Source organism: Nomascus leucogenys, chromosome 4, assembly GCF_006542625.1.
Source record: "Nomascus leucogenys isolate Asia chromosome 4, Asia_NLE_v1, whole genome shotgun sequence".
Classification (NCBI taxonomy): Eukaryota; Metazoa; Chordata; class Mammalia; order Primates; family Hylobatidae; genus Nomascus; species Nomascus leucogenys.
The window spans coordinates 76875947-76902021 of NC_044384.1; the positions used below are offsets into that span (position 1 = coordinate 76875947).

The 26075-nt window shown below is 54.1% G+C and overlaps 2 protein-coding genes across 3 annotated transcripts in view; one reads left to right on the forward strand and one right to left on the reverse strand.

Annotated features, from left to right (window-relative positions):
* The first annotated feature begins 122 nt into the window (after window positions 1-122).
* Window positions 123-17040, forward strand: RTN4RL2 (reticulon 4 receptor like 2). Its single transcript, XM_030810827.1, has 3 exons — window positions 123-485; window positions 7186-7667; window positions 15667-17040. Exons 1-3 carry the CDS (start codon window positions 455-457, stop codon window positions 16414-16416), a joined length of 1263 nt encoding a protein of 420 aa, XP_030666687.1. The 5' UTR covers window positions 123-454; the 3' UTR covers window positions 16417-17040.
* A 6968-nt stretch (window positions 17041-24008) lies between these two features.
* Window positions 24009-26075, reverse strand: part of SLC43A1 (solute carrier family 43 member 1) — a 32274-nt gene continuing 30207 nt past the window's right edge. Inside the window, exon 15 of one of the 2 annotated variants that reach the window (XM_030810829.1) lies at window positions 24009-24729. In XM_030810829.1, coding sequence (XP_030666689.1) covers window positions 24583-24729 — 147 coding nt within the window. In that variant the 3' untranslated portion in view covers window positions 24009-24582. The remainder of the gene's footprint in view (window positions 24730-26075) is intronic. The other variant, XM_030810830.1, reaches the window with a different exon arrangement.

Sequence of the window (26075 nt, forward strand, 5' to 3'; positions counted from 1 at the left end):
GCTCCCGCCTCCTAGTGGTCGAGAAAGGGTTAAGTCGGCAAGCCAGCAAGCGAGGGAGGAGCCAGCGAGTGCGGGAAGGAGTGGGGGTGGTTGGGAAGAGCTTCCTCGCTGTCCCCACTGTCCCTCGGCTAGCAGCCTGGGCACACAGACCGACGGACTGACGGACTCTCGAGCGGACAGCGCAGCTAGCGGGGCGCGGGCGCTGGGCGTTGACGGCCAGCCCCAGCCCTCCCCGCCCCGTCGCGCCCCGCCCCGTCCCGTCGGGGCCGATGGCTCCTCCCGAGGCCCGCAGCCCGGGGGGCGCAGGGTAGAGCGCCGCGGCCCGGCCACGCAGCCTGGGGACTCCCGGGCCCTCCCGGAGCCCCGCGGGGTCCCCGCCGTGCATCCGGCGGGCTCAGGGAGCGAGTGGGAACGCCCTCCCCCCGCTGCCCCCTCCCCCGAGCATCGAGACAAGATGCTGCCCGGGCTCAGGCGCCTGCTGCAAGGTAAGAACGCCGGCGGCGGGAGAGCGGAGGGCATCCTGGGGAGAGAAGCAGGGCGTCCCCTGTTTCAGGGATTGAGGGTGGGGCAGTTGGGGAGGTGAGGTAACCTGGGGAAGGGGAAAAGCTCAGCGCTGGGGCCGCGCCCCCGCCGCCAGGGCTGTTCTCAGCAGGAGGGCACTTGGCTGGGAGCCTGCGGGCGCGTGCGAGGAGCTCGTGACCGAGGTGGGACGCAGGGGGCAGGTAGACCCGGCCCGGAGTGGGGAGGGAGGCTCAGGTTCCGCTGTCCCGGCTCCACCTGCTCCGGGGGACGCTGAGGACTCGGGCCGACTGGGGAAGCGCCGACTCAGCAACTCCTCCTGCCCGGTGCCTCAGCACTTTCTGGCCACCTGGGAAGACAGGAGATGTGGGTAGGGGGCTGTGTGGGGAGGTAGGAGGCGCAGAGGGAAATCCAAGTGGCCCTCTTTGGTAGGACAGATGGAGGGCGCTAGAAAGAGGATAGTTCTACTGATTGAATGACACATAAGGGTGTGGGCCAGAGATTGGGGGTGGGGTGGGGAGGGGTCAGAGGGAGAGGGATAGGAAGGAGAAGTCAAAGATGGAGAAAGTGGTGAGGGAAGCTGAAAGGAGGAGGGAGATGGAGCGGGGGAGGGGGAGGAGGAGAAGGAATAAAGGTTAGACGGGAAAAGCGTGGAGGGAAGTGGGACCCAGGTGAAGACCAAGGAAGAGGGAAGGAGAGGAAAGACCAGCTCAGGGGAGGGGTGGGAAGAAGACTATGGACAGGGACCCAGAATCCTGGGATGGAGGTAGCGGGAAAGAGAATCAGGACTGGGACCCTGGGGACTGGAATGGAAAAGGAGAATGGAAAGATCAGAAACCAGAGAAGGATGGGGATGGTGGCTAGAGAAGGGGTATCAGGAACCGGGGAAGAGGGAGACAGGGAACCATGGATGGGAGAGGGGCTGGAGAGGAGGGAAGAGGAGGAGGAAGAGAAAGGCTGGGAGAGACGGACTGGGGGTTGGGGGTGCTGCCCAGGGATGAGACAAAGAGGCTTCTGGTAACCACTTCCACGTGGGAAGCCCTCCATTCCCAAAGCGCCTGCCTGCCACATTTCTTCTCTCAGGGAGTGGCTGGTGGGCCAGATGGGGGGTGCTTTGAGCTCAGGGCCCTGGGAGTGGCTGTGAGGGACCGAGGGTGAGGACTTTGGAAGGGGAGTGGCAGCCTCCGAGGGTGGGCAACCAGGCTGGCTCCTGTGCTGCCATTTATTTATCCGGCCCGGACGTTGGATTCTGCAGCCGCCGCCGCCACCACGGTGGCTGCTTATTTTGGGGTGTTACATTCTGGCAGAGTGAGAAGCTGTTTGCAGCAGCTCTAAACCTCCGTCACCCGCGTCAGTGCCTCCCCAGGCCCCTGCGTCACTGGCATCACCACCACCTCCATCCCACTCCTCAGCTCCCACCTCCTCAGCCCCTGCCCCCTCAGCATCTGCCGGCAGGCCCCAGCCCTTCCCTGAAGCAGCCTGTTGGGTGTGGAGCCCTTGCTTCTCGTCTGGGACCCTGTGCCCCTCCTTCCAGAGCGAGAGGCCTCCGCTGCCTTTCCAGGGAGCATCCTTTCCTGGGACCACTCTGCACCAGCGACTCTGCCCTGTGGGTGGGTAGCCTGGATCCTGCCCCCTACTTTGGGTCCAGTTTTCTTCTCCTCAAGTTCCTTCTTCTACAGGGGGCTCCGGCCCAAAGAGTGGCCTGTGGGCTGAGAACTTTGTTTCTAAGCCTTGGTACTCCAAGGTTTGATAGCCAGAGTCCTGGACAGTGGTCCCTCAGTGAACAGGTACTTTTGGCTCTGGACGCTTCAGCCTTCCGGGATCAATACCATGTTCTGGCCTCTCTTGGCTCCCTCCCCTGGTCAGTTCTGGCCATATCTTCTGGACAGGGGTCATCTCTTCTTGACTCCCAAATGTAATCACTACTCTAGAGCAACCGCAACTGGAAGCCTAGGAGATGAAAGTTGCAGAGAGAGCTGGAGTCCCTTCCTTGCCTTGACCCTGAATAGCCAAACAGACTCAGCATTGTGGCTGGCCCAGCCCTAGGCACCTGGGTGCAATTTCTCTCCTGTCTTTACCTCAAGGGCAGTGTCTCACACATTCAGGCGTGGTTTCTGCAGAGGATGTGGCGACCTCTTAAAGAAAGATCAGAGAGTCTCTCTGACATGGGCTTGATGCCCCTCTTTTCCAATCTGGGTTCCACCTTGTACTAGCTGCATGACCTGAGGCCACTGTGTCATGTTTCTGGGGCTCCCTTCCTTCATCTGCAAATTGGGGGCCACAATATTGACCTCCAGGAGATAATGCGTGTTGTGTTCAATGTATAAAGAAGTTAACATGTACAAATGCAGTGCCTGGGACAAAATAGGTGCTTCTTGGTTTCCTCCTACCCTGCTGTACTCTCCCCTGCAGCTCTAGCCATCCCCTGCTGACTTTAGAGGAGGGGATGAGCAGAGAGGGTGGGGGAGGCTGCTACAAAGGGCTTTCCTCTGTTCATGAAGTAGTGGAGGGATGAAATGAAGGCTTCTGAGAAAGACAATGAAGGCGAGCGGTAGAGACCTGGTCAGGAGCCCTGGGGTGCTCAGAAACGGACACTTCCCCTCCCCAGCCCTCAGTGGTGTTACCTGTGATGTGAGGGGTCAGCTCTACGTGGCCACCGAGGTATCCCACTTTCCAGCTCTGACACTCTGTGCATCTTGCCCCAGTCTCCACCAGGAATTCACAAAATGAAGGCCAGGAGTGGAGCTGTGGTCCTCGGGAGAGAGAGGAGGCCTGGGCTTGGAGGGAAGGAGTGGTGGTGAGGAGGCGTGAGAACAGGGGGTGGGGAAGGGACGCAGCAAGAAAGAAAAGGGCACACACTGGGCAGGGCAGGGACTGAGAGTGGGGGAGAGAGGGAAAGGCACAGCTCTCTAGTCCTCCAACCCCCTAGTCCCGCCACCTCTGCCCTGGAGTGCTCGTTCCAGCCCCAGCAGGCCTGGGGGCAGTGAGGCCCAGAGCCCCCCACCCTCCCTTCCTCCATGCCTCCAGTGAGAGCCGCTGCGTGAATTATGGATGAGCTCCTTGGGTTACAGCTGCTTTGCACGGCAGTGGCAAGGGCCAGAAATGGCAACAGAGTCACTGTTATGCAGCAGCTGTTACAGGGGGGCCCCCAGCATGAGAGCCTGCAGGGACCACTATCATGGGCTGGGGGAGGTGAGCCCTGGTTGGGGGAGACATGGGAACAAGACATGGGAACAAGAAGGAGCGTGGGGAAAGAGAAGAGAAGTAGTCCAATGTGGGCAGGTGGGGAGCAGGAGAGTCTAGGGAGAGAAAGAGGAGTAGGCACCCTTGCCAGCTCCTGCAGAGTTTACCCTCAAGGCCGGAAGGAACCCTGGTGCCAGGGGAATGGGCCTTGCCTCTGGGGCCCTCTGAGATTGCACATCCTTCCCTCTGTCTCTCTTGGGGCAGCGGTCAGTCCGGAGGCTGGGGGAAAGCTCTGTAATCCTCCAGGGGCTGGCGGCCATCAGGGCTCGCACTCTGGTGAGCTTGTGGATAAGGGGTAGGATTAAGGGATCAGAGAAGGATTTGGCTTCTTTTGGTGTCAAGTCCTTAGGGAAATGGAAATCAGAGGGTGACTCTGACAGGAAAGGAAGTGCCCTGGCTGGGCATCAAGAGACTTTTCTGGCCCTTTCCCTGCCAACACTTTGCTGTGTGACCTTGGGTAAGTCGCTTGCTCTCTCTGAGCTCCAATCGTCACCTCAGTAGAACAGATGCTTGAACCAGAGGAATCGAGCGGACCCTTCCGGCTTTGAAATCTCCATTTCTAAGCCCCAAACCTCAACCCTCATGAAACCCACTCAGGGTCCCCACTGTGCTTCCACACTCCACCTCTGCCTGGTTCAGATGAGGGGTGAGAGACATTGCTCCTCCACCCCACATGGGTCTGAGAAACTCGGGAGGAGAAAGTAATCGTGAAACGCCACACGGGGGAGGGGTGAGAAGGGCCGAGAAACGCGGAGGTGGTGTGAACGAATGGAACAGCAGCCGCTGTGTCACTGAGTATTACATCACACCCAGCCTACACACGCACGGGGCCCGGCGCTCACACACACGCGGAGGACGGCCAGCACGCACCGACGCAGCACCGACGCAGCACCAGGAGGGGCTGGGGACACTCAGAGTGGGGCCCAAAAGCAAGGAGCAGCACACTGGGAGTGTGGATCTTCCACCCCGCACCTGTGTGCTCCCCCCTCTGGAGGAGGAACACCAGGGCAGCTGGGATGCCAGCGCCACACTCGGGGCCTGTCAGTCCCCTGCATGCACACCTGGCTCAGCAGCACTGCATTTGGTGAGCACCTGGCTCACACCACTACCCAAAATCCCAGATACATACATGCATTCACACACACAGCAACCTGTGTTGCATGACACGTCACACACGAAACAACCACTAAGCATGTGCAATTCGCAGCCTTGGAGATCCCACACTCAAAATCACCAACCCCTCAGTCTTTCCCAGGGTCTCTGGATCCCAAGGAGCCCCAGGATCTCAGAGTGCAGAAACAGGTCTTCCTTCAAAAGCCCAGGACGTTGCTTGAAGCAGAAGGTGTTCAGTCACTGTGTGCCCAGGGGATGACTGCCTGGCTTTGGGGGTGCAGGCTCCCTTTCTCCCTAGGCAAAACTGCCAGAAGAAAATCCCAGGAGTCACCTGGAAATCATAAGAAAGTGTAGAGGTCAAGCTAGTTCCGGCCTAGAACTTTATCAGCTATAGTGACAGCAAAGGCCAGGGATGATGGGAGGCCCTGCACCCCTATTAAAGTATGAGTACAGGCACCTGCACTCCACTCTCTAGCCCCCAGGCTCTCTGGGCCTGCTTTTCCATCAGTATCATAATAAAGATGGATCATATCCAACCTTCAAAAGTTACTTTGGGAAAAAAAAAAGCTTTGGCTGGATGTGGTAGCTCACACCTGAAATCCCAACACTTTGGGAGGCCAAGGTGGGAGGATTGTTTGAGGCCAGGAGTTTGAGACCAGACTGAGCAACATAGCAAGACCCCATGCCTACAATTTTTTTTTTTTTTTTGAGACAGAGTCTCACTCTGTCACCCAGGCTGGAGTGCAGTGGTGCGATCTCGGCTCACTGCAGGCTCCGCCTCCCGGGTTCACACCATTATCCTGCCTCAGCCTCCCAAGTAGCTAGGACTACAGGTGCCCGCCACCATGCCCGGTTAAATTTTTTTTTGTATTTTTAGTAGAGATGGGGTTTCACCATGTTAGCCAGGATGGTCTCCATCTCCTGACCTCGTGATCCACCAGCCTCGGCCTCCCAAAGTGCTGGGATTACAGGCATGAGCCACCACGCCTGGCCAAAAATTTTTTTTAAATTAGCTGGGTGCAGAGGCACGGGCCTGTGGTCCCAGCTACTCAGGAAGCTGAGGCAGGAGGATTGCTTGAGCCCAAATGATCCAAGTTGCAGTAAGCTATGATTGTACCACTGCACTCCAGCCTGGGCAATGGAGCAAGACCCTGTCTCCAAAAGAAAAAAAGAAAAAAGTTTTTAAGTAACTGTGAATGAGGAGAGCCTGGGGTGTAAAATGCAGATTCCCAGGCTGTCCCCCCAGGAATTCTGCATCGTTCCTAGGACTGGCTGGTGGCCTCACTTAGAGACCCACTGAGTCCTGACCCTTAAGGCCTCTCCCGGCACAGAGAGGCTCTGACTCTGCAAGGGTGAAAAGTACAGGAAAGTAAGGGCACTGGGCACCAGTAGGCTGGCAAGACCAGACCCCAGGGTGAGTCCATTTCACATGGGCCTCAGATCTCCAAAGGGTCCCAAGTTACTTCCAGTCATTCTCCAGTGGGGTGACTTTGCCCCTCAGGGGACATTTGGCAATGTCTGGAGACATTTTGGTTGTCACAACTGGAGGCAGGGTGCTGCTGGCATCTAGTGGGTAGAAAACAGAGATGCTGCTAAATGCCTTATATAGGGCTGCCCCCACAACGAGGAACTATCCGGCCCAACTGTCAATACTGAGGCAGAGAAACCCTGACGTTAGTCTTTTGACATTAATCTCTAGACAAGGTCAAACATGCAATAGTGAAAACAGGAATGAAGAGATGATCATTCTTCAAACAATTCGCAGTGCTTTCTACAATGGCCTTTTGGCATTATTTTTTAATATACCAGAAGCCTCAGAAAGTGGAAGTGGCCAGGCCACTTGAGGCTGTAATGTTGTCCCCTGAGCCCCCAGACGTGGGAGCGCCAGGGCTCTAGGCCTTTATTTTTATTTTTTAATTTTTTCCCCCTGAAACAGGGTCTTGTTGTGTTGCCCAGGCTGCAGTGCAAGGGTGTGATCATTGCTCACTACAGCCTCAAACTCCTGGGCTGAAGCGATCCTCCTGCCTCAGCCTCCCAAGTAGTTGGGACTACAGACACATGCCACCATGCCCGTCTAATTTTTTTTTTTTTTTTTTGTAAAGACAGGGGTCTCCCTATGTTGCCCAGGATAGTCTCAAACTCCTGGCCTCAAGCAATCCTCCTGCCTTGGCCTCCCAAAGTGCCGGGACTACAGGTGTGAGCCACCATATTCAGCCGGGTCTAGGCCTTTACCAAGTGGGGGGGCTGGCCCCCAGCTGGCACTCCTGCCCTGGAAGCCCACCTAGTAAGTTTTGCTTCCCCTCCCCACAGCTCCCGCCTCAGCCTGCCTCCTGCTGATGCTCCTGGCCCTGCCCCTGGCGGCCCCCAGCTGCCCCATGCTCTGCACCTGCTACTCATCCCCGCCCACCGTGAGCTGCCAGGCCAACAACTTCTCCTCTGTGCCGCTATCCCTGCCACCCAGCACTCAGCGACTCTTCCTGCAGAACAACCTCATCCGCACGCTGCGGCCAGGCACCTTTGGTCCCAACCTGCTCACCCTGTGGCTCTTCTCCAACAACCTCTCCACCATCTACCCGGGCACTTTCCGCCACTTGCAAGCCCTGGAGGAGCTGGACCTCGGTGACAACCGGCATCTGCGCTCGCTGGAGCCCGACACCTTCCAGGGCCTGGAGCGGCTGCAGTCGCTGCATTTGTACCGCTGCCAGCTCAGCAGCCTGCCCGGCAACATCTTCCGAGGCTTGGTCAGCCTGCAGTACCTCTACCTCCAGGAGAACAGCCTGCTCCACCTACAGGTGAGCCTGCCCTGCGCCCACCCTCAGCCCCTTTCTGGTTTCCTCTCTCTGTGGGCCCCTCTGCTCCCCGACCCTGGCGTGCGTCCCTCCTCTCTCCCCAGGCCACCCTTCCTGCCTCAGCATCTCCATTTCTCTCTGTCTCTGTCTCTTTTCTAAGTTTCCATCTCTCTTACATTCTCCAGGGGCTTTACTTTTTCCCTTCTGTCTCTCTACCTGTTTAGGTCCCTTGCTGCTCCTCTCTCTCTCTCTCTCCCTCCCTCTAACTCCACAACCTTCACCTCTCTGCCTCTGCCTGTCTGTCTGTCTATCCCTTTCCATCCATCACTGCCTCTCTCACTAACTTGCCTCCCCCATCTGTCTTCTGCCTCTTCTGTCTGTCTCCCTTCACACACCCACTCTGCATACACCCCCATGTCTGTCTGCGTGTGTGTATCTGTTTCTGTGATCTCACGTGTTTGTCTTCAGGGCACTCTGCCTTCCCCCAGGGTCCCCTGCCCATAGGCCTTTGCAGCTGTTTTTCTCGCCTACCCTCAAGTCTGCCCACATCACGGGGAAGTAGAGAGAGAAGGCAGAGCCACAGCCACTGGCATCCCACAGAAAGTTGCGCTTCTCTCCAGTTCACTGGGTAATGGGACGGGAGAAGCCCACACCCCTTCTAGATTCCCATTTTCCAAACCTGTCATCTCAGTGCAGGGGAAGAAAGAAAAGGGTAAATCTCTGTTATGCAGCTGGAGAATGGATGCTTTGAAAATGGAAGGAATAACAGTAATTGTTATTTATTGTTATTATTATTGATCTAATTATTGTTTATTGTTGTTGTTATGCTGACTGTTTGACACGCAAACCATCCCACTCATTTCCCCAGGAAGCAATAACACACCCTCCAAACCACCCTGAGAGAAAATCTTCCCTTGGCTACAGAGCCTCTGACTGGAAGGGGGTGAGAATATCCAAATTCTGCCCTCTCCCTACTTGAACCTGGAAGGTGCTTCCTCTGCCTCATCCAGGGCTAGTGCCTAACTAGTTACCAATCTGCTGGTTGGAAAATCAGGTCAGTGCTGATGATGCTAATGATAGTAACAATAGCCAAAACAATCTAACAGACATACTGCGCACCCACTACGAGCTAGATGCTGAGAATACAGTAGTGAACAGCACAGACCAAACCCCCTGCCTTCAGATACCATTCCTATGAAGAGGGAAAGAAGTAAAATGCACGGTATATTGGAGAAATATGTCTTATATTATTCTTATTGTTGCCTAAATAGTGACAGTAATAGCAGTAGCTGCCACCACTTAGTGGGTACACAGGGTCAGCCACAGTGCCAAGCACTTTACAGGTATCCACTCTGCCATTTACAAGCGTGTGGCATTTTTTTTTTTTTTTACCTCCTCAGACCTCAGTTTTCTCATCTGTACAACGGGGATAGCAAGAGCACCCATCTCCTAGGGATTTTGAAAGCATTAAATGCATGAATAATTTGTAAAGCACTTAGAATAGTGCTTGGCATACGGTAAGTGCTATATAAACGCTTGTTAAAATACTATTTTAAAAAAAGAAACGCGCCTTATTTAACGTTGGTTTCAGTGAAGTGGCCCAACTTGGACTCCATCCTGAAGATGTGGGTCAACTTCAAGGATTATACTGAGGTCATGAGTGAGTCCCAGAAATTGCACCTCACAGTTTATGAAGTGCACTTAGCCACCTCATCTCATTTCTACAGCCCAGTTGGGAGATTATTTTCACCTCCTTGTTAACAATGGAGAAGGTGAGGCTGGGGGCCCTGAAGACTCTATAGAGATATAGTCACCTCCAATCATAAATCTTTTCAACCATTGTCGGTGTGACTGGAGGCTTATGTCTTCTCACCATCATGTTGAGCCTCACAACAAGCTGGTGATAGGGACAGTTAGGGGCACTAGGGATATGGGATGAATGTTCCTGAGGCCACACACCCAGAAAGAGCTGGTGCTTGAACCTCATGGTCTGGCTACAAGGGGACAGTACTCTGGAGTACAATTGCGCAGGCTCATTTTTGAAAGCACACAGTTTGGATTCAGCAAGACCTAGGTTCAAATCCTGGCTCCTACATATAGTACTTAATAATAATTTTTTTTTTTTTTTTTGAGACAAAGTCCCGCTTTATCACCCAGGCTGGAGTGCAGTAGTGCAATCTCGGCTTACTGCAACCTCTGCCTCCCAGGTTCAAGTGATTTTCCTGCCTCAGCCTCCTGAGTAACTAAGATTACAGGCGTGTGTCACTACACCCAGCTACCTTTTGTATTTTTAGTAGAGACGGGTTTCACCATGTTGGCCAGGCTGGTCTTGAACTCCTGACCTCAGGTGATCCACTTGCCTAGGCCTCCCAAAGTGCTGGGATTACAGGTGTGAGCCACCATGCCCAGCCAATAACAATCCTTATTTAAGAAGTTTTGTAAGGAATAAAATGTAAGGCATTTAGCGCAAGGATTAAAATGTAAGGCATTTAGCACATATGGGCACTATAATAATAATTACTACTACTACGACTAAGATCAAATACTACTACAAATTGATCATGCATTTAATGCCTTCAAAATCTCCTTATCAATATATATTAGTTGTTTAGGAGGAATTTGGAGTCAGAGGGCCTGAGCTTGAATCCCCGATCTGCTATTTTCTGACTTATTTAACTTTAAGGCAGGTTGCTAACCCTGTCTGAACCTCACTTACTTTATCTGCAAACTAGGAATAATGAAAATAATATCTTCCACCAAGAATGGCTGTAAATAGGAAACGAGTTAGTGTATAGAAAGCCCATAGTTCAGGCCTGGTGTGGTGGCTAATGCCTGTAATCCCAGCACTTTGGGAGGCCAAGGTGGGTGGATCACTTGAGGTCAGGAGTTCGAGACCAGCCCGGCCAACATGGTGAAACCCCATCTCTACTAAAAATACAAAAATTAGCCAGGTGGGTGGCAGGTGTCAGTAATCCCAGCCACTAGGGAGGCTAAGGCAGGAGAATCACTTGAACCTGGGAGGTGGAGGTTGCAGTGAGCTGAGATCGTCCTACTGCACTCCAGCCTGGGTGACAGAGCAAGACTCTGTCTCAAAAAAAAAAAAAAAGCCCATAGTTCAGTGCTGAAGAAATCATGTTATTATGACCCTATCCTCCAATGACTCTCAGGCCAAGAACAGCAATCAGGACCTGAGGTCAGCAAAGGCTTGGGCAGAGGGGACCTCAGGTGGACACTGGGGTCTTCTGAAATGGAAAGTGTTTGTTCTCTATGCCCCTGGCATGAATGATACCAGGCATCATGGGAAGGAAGCAACTTCACACCTGGCCTTTTATAGAGGAGATGGAAAAAACAGCCTCTGCCTGTGAACTGCCTGGTGGGGCTGGGCTGGGAGATGCCACAGGCAGGTGAGGAAATATGTGGGCTGGGGTGAGATCCGCAGGGTGCAGGTGTGACCCAAGATGGAGCCAGGCCTGCCCCGAAGGGGAGCTTTGGAGGAAACCCCACCAGAGGACCACAGCTTTTCAGAATGGGGAAGGGCCAGGCACTGTGCCAGGTGAGTTCATTCATCAACAGATATTTACTGAGTACCTACCACATGCCAGGCAATGTTCCAGGTGCCAGGGATTCAGGGGAGAACAGAAACAGTGGCCCTGTTCTCCCAGAGCATATTCCCTACTCAAATGTAGCCAGATAATAAAGACACTTGTTTTCTTTTTTTTTCTTTCCTTTTTTTTTTTTTTTTTTTTTGAGATGAAGTCTTGCTCTCTTGCTCAGGCTGGAGTGCAGTGGCACTATCTCGGCTCCCTGCAACCTCTGCCTCCCGGGTTCAAGCGATTCTCCTGCCTCAGCCTCCCAAGTAGCTGGGATTACAGGCGTGTGCCACCATGCCTGGCTAATTTTTGTATTTTTAGTAGAGAGGGGGGTTTCACCATGTTGGCCAGGCTGGTCTTGAACTCCTAACCACAGGTGATCCGCCCACCTCGGCCTCCCAAAGTGTTGGATTACAGGCATGAGCCACCGCAGCCGCTGACACTTGTTTTCTCTTTCAATCATTACAGTGGCCTGCAAGGTTTTTGTTTGTTTTGTTTTGTTTTGTTTTTGTTTTTGAGACAGAGTCTCACTATGTCACCCAGCTGGAGTGCAGTGGTGCAATCTTGGCTCACTGCAGCCTCACCTCCTGGGGTCAAACAATTCCCCCATCTTAGCCTCACCAGTAGCTGGAACTACAGACATGTGCCACCATGTCCAGCTAATTTTTGTATTTTATAGAGACGGAGTTTCACCATGTTGCCCAGGCTGGTCTCAAACTCCTGAACTCAAGCAATCCACCCGCCTTGGCCTCCCAAAGTGCTGGGATTACAGGCATGAGCCACCGTACACAGCTGGCCTGATGGTTTAAAAATAGTCTTTATGCTCAAGCAGATCAGATCTCAGTTTGAATCCCAGCCATACCTCCAATTTGCTCTATGGCTTTGTGCAAGTTATTTAACCACTCTGAGCCTCGATGGACCCATCTGTGAAATGGGGATAACCTGTACCCTGGGAAGCAGGGGTTGTGAGGATTAAATGAGATCCTACTGAGCTCAGCCCAATGTCTGGTACGAAGTGAGTATCCAATGAATGGAAGCTATCCATTAACATTTACCAGGGAGGACACCAACTGAAGCTCAACAAAATAAAAGCACAGTCCAAGGTCACCCAGCTAGTAAGGAACATGACCTAGAATTGGCCCAGTTCTGTCTGACTCCAGAGTGCAGTTGTTCAGAGGTCTCTGGAGTTGGAAGCCACGTTCCACTGAATATTAGCTGTTGGACCCTAGGCGAGTCACTTCACTTCTCTGAGGCTCCCTCTCCTAATCTCTGAAATGGAGATAATAATAGTATCCACCTCATAGGGTTGTGACAATTAAGTTACTATATAGGATCTGTGTAGCACAGAGCTTGGCACATGGTAAGAGCTCAATAAGTTACCTGCTTGACAATGCTGACGCCGATGATGACGATGATACCCATCCTAGACTGATGAGCTCTGTGAGCGGGGGTGCCTGGCACAGAGTAGACACTTGGTACAGCTCTGTGGAATGAATGAGGCCATATCCCAGAACTCACCAATTCATAAAAATCAGATGCAGATGGGATCTTAAAGATCACCTATCCTAAGTCCCTTGTTTCACAGATGAAAAGACCAAGGCCCAGAGAGGTGCTTGCAGCTGTCCAAGGTCACACAGCCAAGCAGCTGATTTGATTAGTGTCACAGCCAAGAGCTGGGAGTTTGGAGGGAGGCAAGGTTAAGAACAGGATGCTGTCAGGGAAGCAGGCAGGGATGCTGTGTTAAGATTCCAAATGGATGCAGAGAGCCGTGAACCGGCCAGTGGGGAGGCAAGGGAAATGTGGTTTTTGAAATGGAAGAGGATGACTTTAGCAGAGGCTGTCAGCCCAGAGGGAGGGGAGATAGGGAGGGGCGGGGGGAGGGCTAGGGCTGTGAAAGCCAAGAGCTTATTAATGCATAGAGAACGGTTTTAACAGTGGAGAGAGGAAGGACCGGATTTGAAAGCTACAGTCAAGGAAGTGGCAACGGGATTTGGCAACAGCTTGGATGGGGGGAGGGGGCAATGGACCCCAAGGCAGAGGCTCAGAGAAGGGAGGGGCAGGACATTTTGCAGAGAAACAAAAGGAGAGGAGAGGAGGTTGGAATCAAGAAATTCTGTGGACCAAAACCTGGGGCTGTGGGTCAAAGGCACCTGAATTCCCTAGGATCTCTGAACCTTTGGTCTACTCTTCCTGACCTCCCGAGGTCCCCCAAAATGTGGATTACCCCTGCTCCCTCTCCCCCCACCCCCGGCCCCTTTTCGATCCTCTGACCATACATCTCTGGGTGTGTCCTACTCTTGCTGACACTCCATAAAAAGAGGAACCCCATTTAGGTGTTTTGAGTGGCAGGGATTCCAAGCCTACCCCCTGGATGGGCCTGGAAGAGAACAAGAGCACCAGGCCACGGTGAGCCAGGCTGAGGCCAGGGAGGTGCAAGGAACCAGCTGGAGGCCTGCGCCAGGATTTGGGATGGTGGCAGCAGGGGGCGGAGAATGCTGGTGTCAGAGGCAGCCGAGAAGGTTGAGGGGGACGGATCTCAATGTGGCCAAGAGGAGGGCTCTTGGCAGGCTCAGTTCCTGTAGCGAAGAGGGCGGAAGCCAGATGGGAGGGGGCGAGAACAGGCAGGAGCACAGGAAGGTGGAGGCTGTGGGTGTGGGCTGGGAGTCAATGCCCTCCCCCAACCTGAGGCCTCCGACCAGGCTCCTGGGTGGCAGGCATGGGGAGGGGAGCGTCTCCCCAGGCAGTGAGGGAGGGAGAGCCACAGTCAGGGAACAGGCCCCCGGGGTGAACTGGCCTGAGCAGAGTGGATGTTCCTGTTCTGAGACCCAGACCTCCTGGAACCTGCTGACCACAGTGATGCCCTGCACAAGAGGGGAGGACTCAAGGCAGTGAGGTCAGGGAGCTGAAGTCCTGCTTCCCTCTCTGGCAAGCCCTTATCTCTTTGAGCCGCCGTGCTCTCCTCTAAAAAAGTGAGCTGGGCTGATGGGTGCCAAGGCATTAGCTCCCAAGTCAGCTGATCATCAGAATCCCCTGGTGAGCTGGTTATAATGCAGAGTCCAGGAATCCCCACTGGCCGTGGGCCACACACATCCCCCGCTCCCCGATGTTAATTCTGAACCATAGTTCCAAGGTCCTTTCTGCACTAATGTGGCCTGATTAGGTGACTCCCTAGCACCAGGCAGGTGGGACAGCGCCTCTAAGGGGAGTAGTGATGCAATGCGGCTTCCTTCCTCTCCTCTCCTGCCGCCTCTGGGGGTGGAGCTGATGCCCCTCACCCCAATACCCAGCCTAGTAGCAGTACTTTGGTTCCCCCAGGGAGCTCATCTTTTAAAGAAAAGGGACAGGACCCAGTTCTAACTGAACCCCTATTGTCATAGTAGCCACCATTTATTGATGGTTGATTATGCATCTGCCAGATACTATACCCTTAACAGCATTTATCATCCAACCCTCCTTTCGCCTGCTGAGGGGATTATACATAATAAGGAATGTTACACATACTGGGGAAACTGAGACTCCATGAGGTTAAAACTTGCCTAAAATAACACAGCTAGGGAAAAGGCAAGCTGGATTTTGAACCAGGGCTCTAAGTGCTGAGCCTGTGGGCTTCATCATCGGATCCCTGTGTGCTGGGCACGTGTCCGGCACTTTCCTCATATGATCTTTATGTGAACCATCCTCTGGAATCCTCAGAACAAACCCAGGAAGTAGGTATACTCATCCCCATTTTACAGATGAGGAAACAGGCACAGAGAGATGACTGGCTTGGTCAAGTTAAGAATAATGGCTAGCAAACAAAAACAAAAATTAAAAAAAAAAAGAATAATGGCTAACTCATGGAACTCATAGAACTCCACAAGGAAAGGTGTTCTAAGCACCTTCATACATGCTGCTTCATTTAATCTCTACATTATACAGATGAGGAAACTGAGTCACAGATATCCTGAGCGACTTGCCCAAGGTGGCATCACTTAATGACAGATCCAAGATTTGAAATCAGAAAGGCTGGCTCCCCAGTCTCCATACTTCACCAAACCAGAAGTTCTGAAACTCAAACTGTAGTCCTGCCATGGCCGCACTGGCTTCCCTGGGGAACCTGTAGACATGCGGATTCCCAGGCTCCACCCCAACCCTCCTGAATTAGAAACTCTGCCCCCCGCCCCACCCTGCTCAGAGATCCGCAGGGGATCCTAATACACCCGAAAGTTTAGCAACCACTGACCTCACCAATACCACTTTTTCCACAGCAAATAGGTTAGAGGAGGCAGAATCCAAACCCAGGATGCTATGAATCAACCCTTTCTCTTCTGCCACGGTGCACCCCCTTCCCTCCCCCGGCCCAGGCCCCAGCGGGGTCTGCACCCTGCCTCAGGCCCATTCTCTTCTTCTGTGTCCCACTCCACCCCACCCAGGATGACCTGTTCGCGGACCTGGCCAACCTGAGCCACCTCTTCCTCCACGGGAACCGCCTGCGGCTGCTCACAGAGCACGTGTTTCGCGGCCTGGGCAGCCTGGACCGGCTGCTGCTGCACGGGAACCGGCTGCAGGGCGTGCACCGCGCGGCCTTCCGCGGCCTCAGCCGCCTCACCATCCTCTACCTGTTCAACAACAGCCTGGCCTCGCTGCCCGGCGAGGCGCTCGCCGACCTGCCCTCGCTCGAGTTCCTGCGGCTCAACGCCAACCCCTGGGCGTGCGACTGCCGCGCGCGGCCGCTCTGGGCCTGGTTCCAGCGCGCGCGCGTGTCCAGCTCCGACGTGACCTGCGCCACACCCCCAGAGCGCCAGGGCCGAGACCTGCGTGCGCTCCGCGAGGCCGACTTCCAGGCGTGTCCGCCCGCGGCACCCACGCGGCCGGGCAGCCGCGCCCGCGGCAACAGCTCCTCCAACCACCTGTACGGGGTGGCCGAGGCCGGGGCGCCCCCAGCCGACCCCTCCACCCTCTACCGAGATCTGCCTGCCGAAGACTCGCGGGGGCGCCAGGGCGGGGACGCGCCCACCGAGGACGACTACTGGGGGGGCTACGGGGGTGAGGACCAGCGAGGGGAGCAGACGTGCCCCGGCGCTGCCTGCCAGGCGTCCCCGGACTCCCGAGGCCCTGCGCTCTCGGCCGGGCTCCCTAGCCCTCTGCTTTGCCTCCTGCTCCTGGTGCCCCACCACCTCTGACTGCGGTGCTGAGATTGAAGAGGCCAGTGTCCGATCCCCGCTTCCCGTCCACCCGGGGCTGCGGCTCCGGCCCCAGTCCCGCCCCCGCCCCTGGCCTTGCTGCCTCCCTTTCCCCTCCCAGCTCTTCTTCTTCCCGGGGACCAGGCCGCCTCTCCTTGGCTGCCCCCTGGGCTGTCCTGACTTATGGCAGCCCCAAGAGGGCGTGTGTGGTGGTTCAGCCCTGCCCTCCCCAATTCTGGCCATTAACTCTTCCCCATCCCAATGCTGGGGTGGGGCCCCCCAGGCAGCCGCTGACCCGCACTCCTAAGGGCCCACAGCAGACACCAGAGGGGCTTTTGTCTGCAGAGCATCTTCCACCAGCAGAGCCTTTGGAAGCTCCCCCAGGGAGCCCCACCCAGGACCCTTTGGGGGATGCCTCAGTCAGGGCCAGGCTGACCCTGACCCCTGCTTACCCTAGTCCCCTCAACCTCCTGACACTGGAGGAATACTTTTCTCCTAAGTCTACCCTGGACACTTTTTAGGGCACCTGGAGAGAACTTTCCTCTCCACTGTGGCCCCTGCGTGGTGAAGATCAAAAGAAGTTGTTTGGGAAAAAAAAATTTATTAAAAAATTCTATTATTTTATCTACTGTAAGATTTGTTGACTTGGGACCCCGAAAGCGGGATGAGGTCTCAGAATGTAAGGATTTCAGGGCCAGGAGGGTTGGAAAAGGGGAGCCATCCCCCGCCATCAGAGAGCTTCCTGGTGGCTGGAGGTGGTGTGCGCTCCCCCGCCATGATGAGGAGCTGAAGCCCTGCACTCTAGGTGAGGCGCAGTCTGGCAGCCAAGAGTGGGTGCTGGTGGCACCTCTTCTCTTCATTTGTCCAGGGGAAGAGCTGCAGCCAACTCTGAGTTGTCTGGTGCCTGAGGAACTAAGCCTGGGGAAGACCTGCTGTCTGGTTAACAGCCCTCTTCCAGACCCTGTTCCTTCAGGAAACAAGAGCAGTTCTCCTGCAAGGAGGAGTCGTGTACACACTCCTGGTCACAGACAGCCCCAACGTGGCTTTGGGTAAATGTAAAAAGGCACTGTTCCCTCAGGGAAACACAGCCCCATGCCAGAGCAAACACCTTAGCAAACAGAGACCAAGGCTGGGTTTCGGCGCACACTTGCCTCCTTGGCTAAATGCCCTTGTGCAGTGCACAGCCTACACACCTGCACACAGCAACCCTGTGGGGGTATGTGGTCTCTCTCTCGGCTCCTGTGAGGTAGAAGCCATCAGGGATGAACCAGGTCACAGAAGCAGGTTTCCAAACAGGCTAGAAGAGGGACCGAGGAACTAGGGTGATCAGAGGGACAGGAATCCCAAATTGGGATGCATTACTGGCTTGAGGTACAATCAGAACCTTCATCTTTCTGGTGTGTGGAAGACAGGCTGGGGACTGGGAAAAGCTCAGGCTAAGAAGGACTTGGGTTGGGGTTTAGGGGTGAGTCTCATCAGACTGAGCACTTGGAGAGAAGTTTGGTAGTTTGAATTTGGAGCTAAGAATCTAGCTTGGGCGGGGAGTGGTGGCTTGCACCTGTAATCCCAGCTAACTGGGAGGCTGAGGTGGGAGGATCACTTGAGGCCAAGAGTTTGAGACTAGCCTGGACAACATATCGAGACTGAGTCTCTTAAAAATGTTTTTTTAAGAATCTAGTTTGGAGCGGGGTGTGATGCCTCACGCCTGTAATCCCAGCACTCTGGGAGGCTGAGGTGGACAGATCACTTGAGGTCAGGAGTTCAAGACCAGCCTGGCCAACATGGCGGAAACCCCGTCTCTACTAAAAATTCAAAAAAATTAGCCAGGCATGATGGCAGGTGCCTATAGTCCCAGGTACTCAGGAGGCTGAGGCACAAGAATCACTTCAGCCTGGGTGACAGAGACTCTGTCTAAAAAAAAAAAAAAAAAATCTAGCTTGGGAAGTGGAAATAGAAAGACAGAGGGGGCCTAGATGCTAGGGCTTGAGGAGGCAGGCTGAAGTTCTGTGATTCTGGCTGGGGAAGTCAAATGATCTTGAGAAGAAGAGGAAGAAATGAGAAGAAATCAGCATCTAAGCCTGAGGCAGGTAGACTCCGGTTAAGGGTGTGGGGTGGCTTCAGGGAGAGTGAGAGCAGCTGGTCAGAAACCCAGGGAGCTCGGAGTCTGGGGTCTTGGAGGGTCTTGTGTCAGGCTGGCTGTGAGGAGGTTAATGGGTTGGATTGGGGGGACAGCCAGGCAAGAGCTCTGGTGGAGGAGGGGCTGCTGGGGCCTGGGCAGGGGGAGGGGGCTGCTGGTAAATTAAAGGCAGGCTGTCCAGGTCACAGGATTATCATTGTGAAATATTCATGGGCCTTCGGTCCAGATGCTATTTCAGAACAGTGAAAGCAGGAGGAGTGTGTGAGCCTCAGGAAGAAGCCTGAAGCAAAGCCACTCTCCACCAACCCCCACCCCTCCCACCACCAGCCCAGACAGACCCACGGACGCCCATCACGTGCACACCCACACTCCCGAGCTCAAACACACACTCGCACCAAGCAGAGCCATGTAGCACGTGCAAGCACACCAACCACCCACGGGTCCCACAAACAGGCAGGTGTCCCCTAAATTTTGACACGCACACTGACATGCACACCCACTCAATCAGGACGCAGCACAGAGATCACCTCCAGCGATCTCACATGCACAGACCCCCAAGCTCTCCAAACAACCCAGATTTACCACCTTGACCCACACACCCTGAAATAGGAGGGATGTTCAAGGCCATCCAGCCCAACCCCTACCAATGCTCTGATGGGGAAACTGAGGCCATAGAAAGGAAGGGATTTGTCTGAGATTCCTCTATCCCCTGAAAAAAGCAAAATTCATTCACCTCCCACATTCTGTGAGTGTACCCCCCATTCTGCATTTTCGTCTGCCAGACACCCAGCCTAGTTGTCATTAACTCCTCCCTTTCTCTAATTTCCTATATCTATTCAGTTACCCAGTCCCCCACCCAGCCATAGTCTATCCCTTCCTTCCCATTCTCCCTACCACCTCCCTGCTCCAGCTACTCATTACCTCATGCCTGGAATATAAAAGAAAACTGCGATAACCTCCTCGCTGGTTTCCTACATGGAATCTCTCCCTCCCTCCCACCCAGCCATACCATGGTGACCAGATTCATCTGATCAAAATTTGCACATGTTATGATGTCACTCAGGAGCCTATAATGGCTTCCTAATGCCTATAGGGTAAAGGTAAAACACCTTAGCAAAGCATCAAAGATCCCTCAGAGTCTGGTACCAACTGCTTTTCTAGCCTTTTCTCTCACAATCTCATCCCAAACCTTCACCCCAGCTAGAACGTTTGTATCATACTGGCCACCAGTTATCATGTATGTGAAACCCACCCACCGACTCTGAGTGATCCCTAAAATTTCGCAGTCTTCCCTGAAGTAGGAAACCTCTCCCCCCTCCTCAGATCTCAGACTCCAGAGCCCTTTCACAAGGCCAAAACTGCATCTCTCTGACCATATATGGGGGTTCTTCAAAGCAGCAGATAGAGGCTCAGGCTCTGGCTCCCTCCAAGCAGACGGCTGCCCCCAACTGGCCACCTTGGGAAGCACAGCTAGGCTTCAGTCATCCAGAACTGAGAATGAGCATCTAACCACCAGGGGAGAGGAATAGAAGGACACCAGATGATAAGGTTTATAAGCCCTTAAGCCTCTAAGGTTCTTACACCCAGAGTAGGGGTGGGGCGGTTCTCAGCCCTGTTTTCCAAGCTGCGGGCTCCCAATTTTCGATCCCTAATCCGAGAGGAACTCCTCTCCTATGAAATACAGACTTGGGACTCTCAGGACACTGTGGAAGGGAAATTTCCCAACAGACTCTGAGAGGCAAGGAGGCCAGGGATAGACCAGGTGGCAGGCCCAAGGTCTAGCTGGGGTCAGGTTTCTATATGAATTTTTAATGCTTCCAGATAGACCTGTCAAATGTTCTGAAACCCGAGCATCTCCTTTCATCTCTGTACATGATGCCCTTCTGCAACCCCATTGCCCCTGCAGGAGGGCAGCCCTGGGACAGATATTCAGTGGCCTCTGGAGAAATGGTTTTGGGACAGTAGAAGGGTAAATGACCTAGTTATGCTCCCACTAGTAAGCTGTGTGACCTTGGGCAAGTTACTTAACCTCTCTGAACATTAGAGTTTTGTGGGGTTGGGTTGTTGTTTTTTGTTTTTGTTTTTGTAAGCTGAGGACAATAGTGCCAACCTAAATCAATGTGTTGTGGGGACTCAGTGCAATAGCCCATGGAATGGTGACCTACATGCTTGCTGTTATTATTCTCTTTCCTCAAGTTCTGTCTCCCTCTTCCAGCTTTTCTTCCAACCCCAAAGATGTCTCTGGCTATTGCTTCGAAGGTAGGAGCTGTGGTTGGTTCTTCCCTCTCTCTTCAGGCCCAAACTCCCCACCTCAAGATCCTTTGGCTTTTGTAGAAACTTCAGGTGAGGAAGTGGCAGGGAGATAAGAAAGTGGGCAAGGCTGGTAGAGTGAGAGAGGAGGATAGACGGCGAAGCCCTAGCAGAGGGGAGGGAAGTGGGCAGTGGAGAGAGGAAGGGAAGACCTTGCTCAGAGAGAAAAGCCAAGCGCAAACTCATTCCTTCATCCCTCCTTCCCTCCCTCCCTTCCTTCATTCCTTCCTTCCTTTTCTTCCTTCCTTCCCTCCATCTTCTCCACGCCTGGTACCATCATACAGAAGCAGAGAGGACTACACTTGGTGAAAGTTTCAATTCTCCTCTGTGGAGAGGTGAGCATTGAGGAAGGGGTGGGGGCTGTCAAAGGAGACTTGCCCAACCTTTCCAGCCCACCAATCCCTTACCCAGTGTTTCTATAAAATAAGGGCCTTTTGCATCTGATTTAAGTAGGAAGCTGATTCCTGAGCCCCTCACATCTGCTGAATCAGATAGCTAAAGGGGCCCTGGAATCTGCATGTTAGCAAGTGGAGGTGGGTTATGAAGCACTCCAAAGTTTGAAACACGCCTCAAAGGTGGAGTGGTTCCGTGGGGGGCAGACAGGAAAATGCAAAGGGGGAAGGGGTCACACTTGGGGAAGGTTTCAGACAATACTGAGTGGAAAGGGTGATGCCAGGTGTGGGGAATAACAGATAGAGGAGGCAAAGTGAGTGGAGACCAAGCCAGACCGGGGAGGAGAGGGCCACAGCCAAGGTGAGACAGGTCAGCAGCCAGAAACCGAAGCAGACACTTGCAGGGTGCGCCCCGCCCTCTCTTCGTGGCGATCTGTGACCCAGGACGTGGAGACCTTGGAGAGCCCCCCACCTTGTTTCTGGGGCGGGGATCAGAGAGGAAGCCTCTCATCCCCGGGCACCAGCGTCCTTCCCCGGAGGCTCAACACGCAGCTATCTGGATAGGCGTCCATCACTCCCCTGGCCAGAACCCACCAACGCTCCTCGAGGTCCGACCTTGTCCCTCCTTCTACCCCACAGTCCCCAGTCCTAGCTCATCTGCATAAAGCTCCAATTAACACGTTTTTCCTTTGCTATTTGCGATCCCAGAACTCGTTCCCCACACCGAGCCCGTTTCCCGCAGCCCCCTCGCCCCTGGGAGGGCGGCCCCATTAACCCTCGAGACCCGGGCCGCTCCCCGCGGTCCTGACCCCGCCACCCCGTCCTGCGGTCGGGGGTTGGGGGTGAGGGGCGCTTCCTGGGGCGGAGGATTGCGCGGTAGGGTCTGCCACAGGCCAGAGGCCAGGGCTCTCCGGGAAAAAGGCAGGCCCATATCCGCCCCCCTTTCTGGGAAAAGATGGGGAGGGGGGCTTCTCCTGGGAGACTCCGGGCGTCGAAATTCCTCGTTCCCATCCTCCGGCCCCCGCACCCCTCCTCCTCCCCGCCACGCACCCTCTCCCCTCCCCAGCCATCTGTTCCACTCCGCAGCGCCGCGACAAACACGGCTCCAGCTCGCTTCCGCCCCTGCCCAGCCCCCTCCCCAAGCCCCGGGGAGTGGGGGAGTGAGCAGACGCCCTTCTCTTAGGAGGCCGGAATTTCTGCCTCCATCTCCCCCCGGGGTCCGGCTGGCCAGCGGCAAGCTTCGAGACCCCCCCCCACCACCACCACCACCGTTGCGAGGGCCGGTGAGGCTGCAGATAAGGCTTGCAAGGACGGGGGTCGGGGAGGGTGTAGGGAGAGTTTAAAGGACGGGCAGAGCAAGCCCCAGGTAGGGGCTCTGGAACCCAAGACCCAGGAAGAGTCAGGGATTTTCCCTCCCGGGTCGCCGCCCCTCGCACCCTCGGCGCCAGCCGCAGCCACGCAGCGCCGCCTGCCGGGCACACCAAGGACCTGGCGCGCACGTGGCGCTTCCCCCCGGGTCCGCTCCTGGCTCTCGCTCAGCCTCCCCAGACTATTCGCAAATTGAGGATCCCGGACAGAGAGTGCAGAGACCCCGGCAAGCCCACTGAAAACCAGCGGAACCCGCTGGTGGGTGCTGTCCAATTCTGATTTTGTACTTTGCAAAAAACAAAAAGAGTCAGTGTTGGAAGTCGGGAGTCTGGGCTCAGAGCAGCAGGGATCTGCGATTTGACTTTGCCAAGTCTCCAGACCCCTGAGGACAGGTTTTCCTATCTGACAATGGAGGGGTCAGTCTCTCTTATTAACTTCTCAAGAGAAACAAAGACAAAGGGAGGGAAAATGGCTTATCTGGAATGCTGTCTTACAGAGCCAACCTTTGGAGGTGGGGGGGATGGCCAAGGCCCAGGAGCAGCTGAGAACCAGAAAGAAGCTTGGGACCTCCTTTCTGCAGAGCTCTCCTTTCCACAGACTGCCGAGGTTCCAAATTGAGCTCCACCACCTAACACTGTGTGCCCTTGGGTGTGTGCCTTAACCTCTCTGGGCTTGTTTCCTACAGCGACAAGAAAGAATGACAACACCAACCTCTTAGGCTATAGTTTGGATAAAATGAGATAGCTGTGTAGAACAGACAGATCCTAAACCAATGTTAGTTTTCCCTTCATTTGGGGACTTGCTCTAACCTCCATGGCTTATGCCCCAGGGGCACAAGCAGGTGCAGGGCTGAATAAATAAGGTATGTCTTTCTGCAAGATCTCTTGTCCTCACTGATGGTGTCTTCTCTTGATGTAGATAATTTTAAAGCCTCACTTTATTTATTTACTTTAAAGCCTCACTTTAATGTTAAAGGTAAATGTAAATATAGTATAACAAGGAAGCTTAAAATTTGCATAAAGTTTTAAGATAAAATAGGAGACTCCAAAAAAGTGTTACTTTCGGCAGGCCCTAGGGATGCTATGGTGGGAAAGTTTGAGTCATACCTTAGCCTTCTTTCTAAAGCATTCTGTCCTAATCCTCTGTATGGAGAAAGGCCAGCTTCCTGGATGTACCCCAAATCCTGGGAAGTAGGGAGCAGGAGCTGGACTCCCTCCAAGCACTAAGGGCAGGGCATGGTTGGGAACAGGGAGGTGAGCCAGACAGCCAGAGGCGAACAGGCTGGCATGCCAAGCGTCCTACTTAATGCCCAGCTGAGCCTGGAAGAAGGATGGGGGTGTGAGAAGACACCCCCCACCAACCGCCAAAGACAGGCGCACACCAGCCAGTCTCTCACTTACCTTTTAATTTCCTCTAAGACTTGCAAGAAGCAGCACCAGAGAGGGAACCTGCCCTCCTGCCTCTGGAAGGGGCCGACCCCCAACCCCTAACCCAGGACACAGCCGGTACCTCAGGCCCCTTTCCTTCTGAAAGGAAGGCTGTGTCTCTCTCACGTTCACACATACACAGACACATGCATGTGTGCACACTCATGGCACATGGGACCTTAGGGGTAGCCTGTTTGCCGATCCCCCCAAGAGGTACTAGGAGGCAGACCCCTAGAAGGAGATAAAAGGCAGCTCCACACCCTGGTCTCCTCCAACCCAAGGAGGAAGAAGGCTTAACTCCTCTAGGATAGGGACTGTCTTCAGTCAATGGAGCGTTGCTTTGGGGGGTGTTTTTGAAGGTTTTTTTTTTTTCCTTTTTGCAGTCTTTACAAAAATAGAACTTATCTTGGTATTTATAAATCCACGGCCATGGCTCTATGTGCATGTTACAGGTAGAAAAGCCATATGGGGCACTCCTTTTGGTTGCTCAGGCCTTGATTGCCTGTCATCCAGGTCCCTTGGTCTCAGAAGTCTATGCAGTCACCTCAGAGCTGCTAAGCACCTTCAGTGGGCGCATCCCGTTGGCAGTGTACTCCTTCTGGAGCCGGGCACGGTAATAGAAGAGGTAGGAAGGCAACAGGAATCCCAGGAGTGAGAATAGCAGGAGGCCCAGATTCACCTTTAGGGCAAGGAGAGAGAACAGAGTCAAGTAGGTACTCATCTGCCCTTAGCTTCTCACAGGGAGGAGAAGGCGGCCATTTTTCTCCAGGTCCTGAGCCAGAATAAATACAGCTAGTACTTAGTATGTGCAGTCATTGTTCCACCAGTATCTCACTTAATGTTCAGCAATTCTGCAAAGTGGCTGAGATGAGACTGCTCGGGTATAACAAGTGGCAGGGCCTGGTGGGTGCCCACACCATATGGCACTCTCTAGGTAGGTATGAGGAAGGCACAGCACTGTAGGAGTCTGGGTTGGTCAGGCTGCTCCCGAAACGGGGCCTTCTGGGCTCACCCCTCTGACCTTTGGAGATGTTAACCATGGGATCCCGTTCAGGGTGGCGAGAGGAGGCTCTCAGACACAGTTCAAGGAGCTGGAATGCACAGCCTGGTGGACAGAAGGCTTGGAAGGCCCAGGACACACGGGCTCTGACTCGGTTCACATCCCACTCTGCATTACTCACTGTGTGACTTTGGGCAAATAATGGCAATTCTTACTGAGTGCCTCCTTCTCAGGGCTATTGTGGCGAAGATGTAAGTTAAAAAAAAGTATGCATCATGCTTAGCACATAGCAAGTGCTGGGTAAATAGAAGCAGTTATTTCATCACAATTCTTGTGGGAGGAGGGTTTATGTGTGGGTGGCCCCACAGGGCAGATGAAAGATCAGCGTCAGGGAGGCAGATGAGTTCAATGTAAGGAAAAGACTTCCTAACAGCAGCAGGGCTGCCTTGTGCCGCAGTGGGTGCCCTACCACTGAGGGTATCTAAGCTAAGAGGGAAGAGTCCCCTTTCAGGGGTGCTGGAGACAGGATCCCACACTAGGTAGAGCTGGATTGGACCAATGGTGCCTGAACACAGGCCCAAGAGTCAGCACTGGCCACTTCACAAAGCACCTGGAGTTTACTAAAAACAAGACTCCTAGGAGGCCAGACACTGTGGCTCACACCTGTAACCCCAGCACTCTGGGAGGCCAAGGTGAGAAGATCATTTGAGGCCAGGAGTTTAAGACTAGCCTGGGCAACATGCAAGACCCTGTTTATCTGTACAAAATTTTTTTTTTTTAAATTAGCCAGGTATGGTAGCCATCACCTGTAGTTCCAGCTACTCAGAAGGCTGAGGCCGGAGGATCGCTTGAGCCCAGGAATCAGAGGCTGCAGTGAGCTATGATTGTACCACTGCACTCCAGACTGGGCAACAGAGCAAGACACCTTCTCTACAAAAAAAAAAAAAAAAATAGGGCCGGGTGCAGTGGCTAACACATGTAATCCCAGCACTTCGGCAGGCCGAGGCGGGCAGATCATGAGGTCG

What these genes read in the sequence shown, in the direction of transcription:
- RTN4RL2 (XM_030810827.1), top strand. Translation starts at nt 455, where the DNA reads ATGCTGCCCGGGCTCAGGCGCCTGCTGCAAG. An exon ending in GCTCAGGCGCCTGCTGCAAG is followed by an intron (nt 486 to 7,185) that starts GTAAGAACGCCG and finishes CCCTCCCCACAG; the next exon opens with CTCCCGCCTCAGCCTGCCTC. An exon ending in ACAGCCTGCTCCACCTACAG is followed by an intron (nt 7,668 to 15,666) that starts GTGAGCCTGCCC and finishes CACCCCACCCAG; the next exon opens with GATGACCTGTTCGCGGACCT.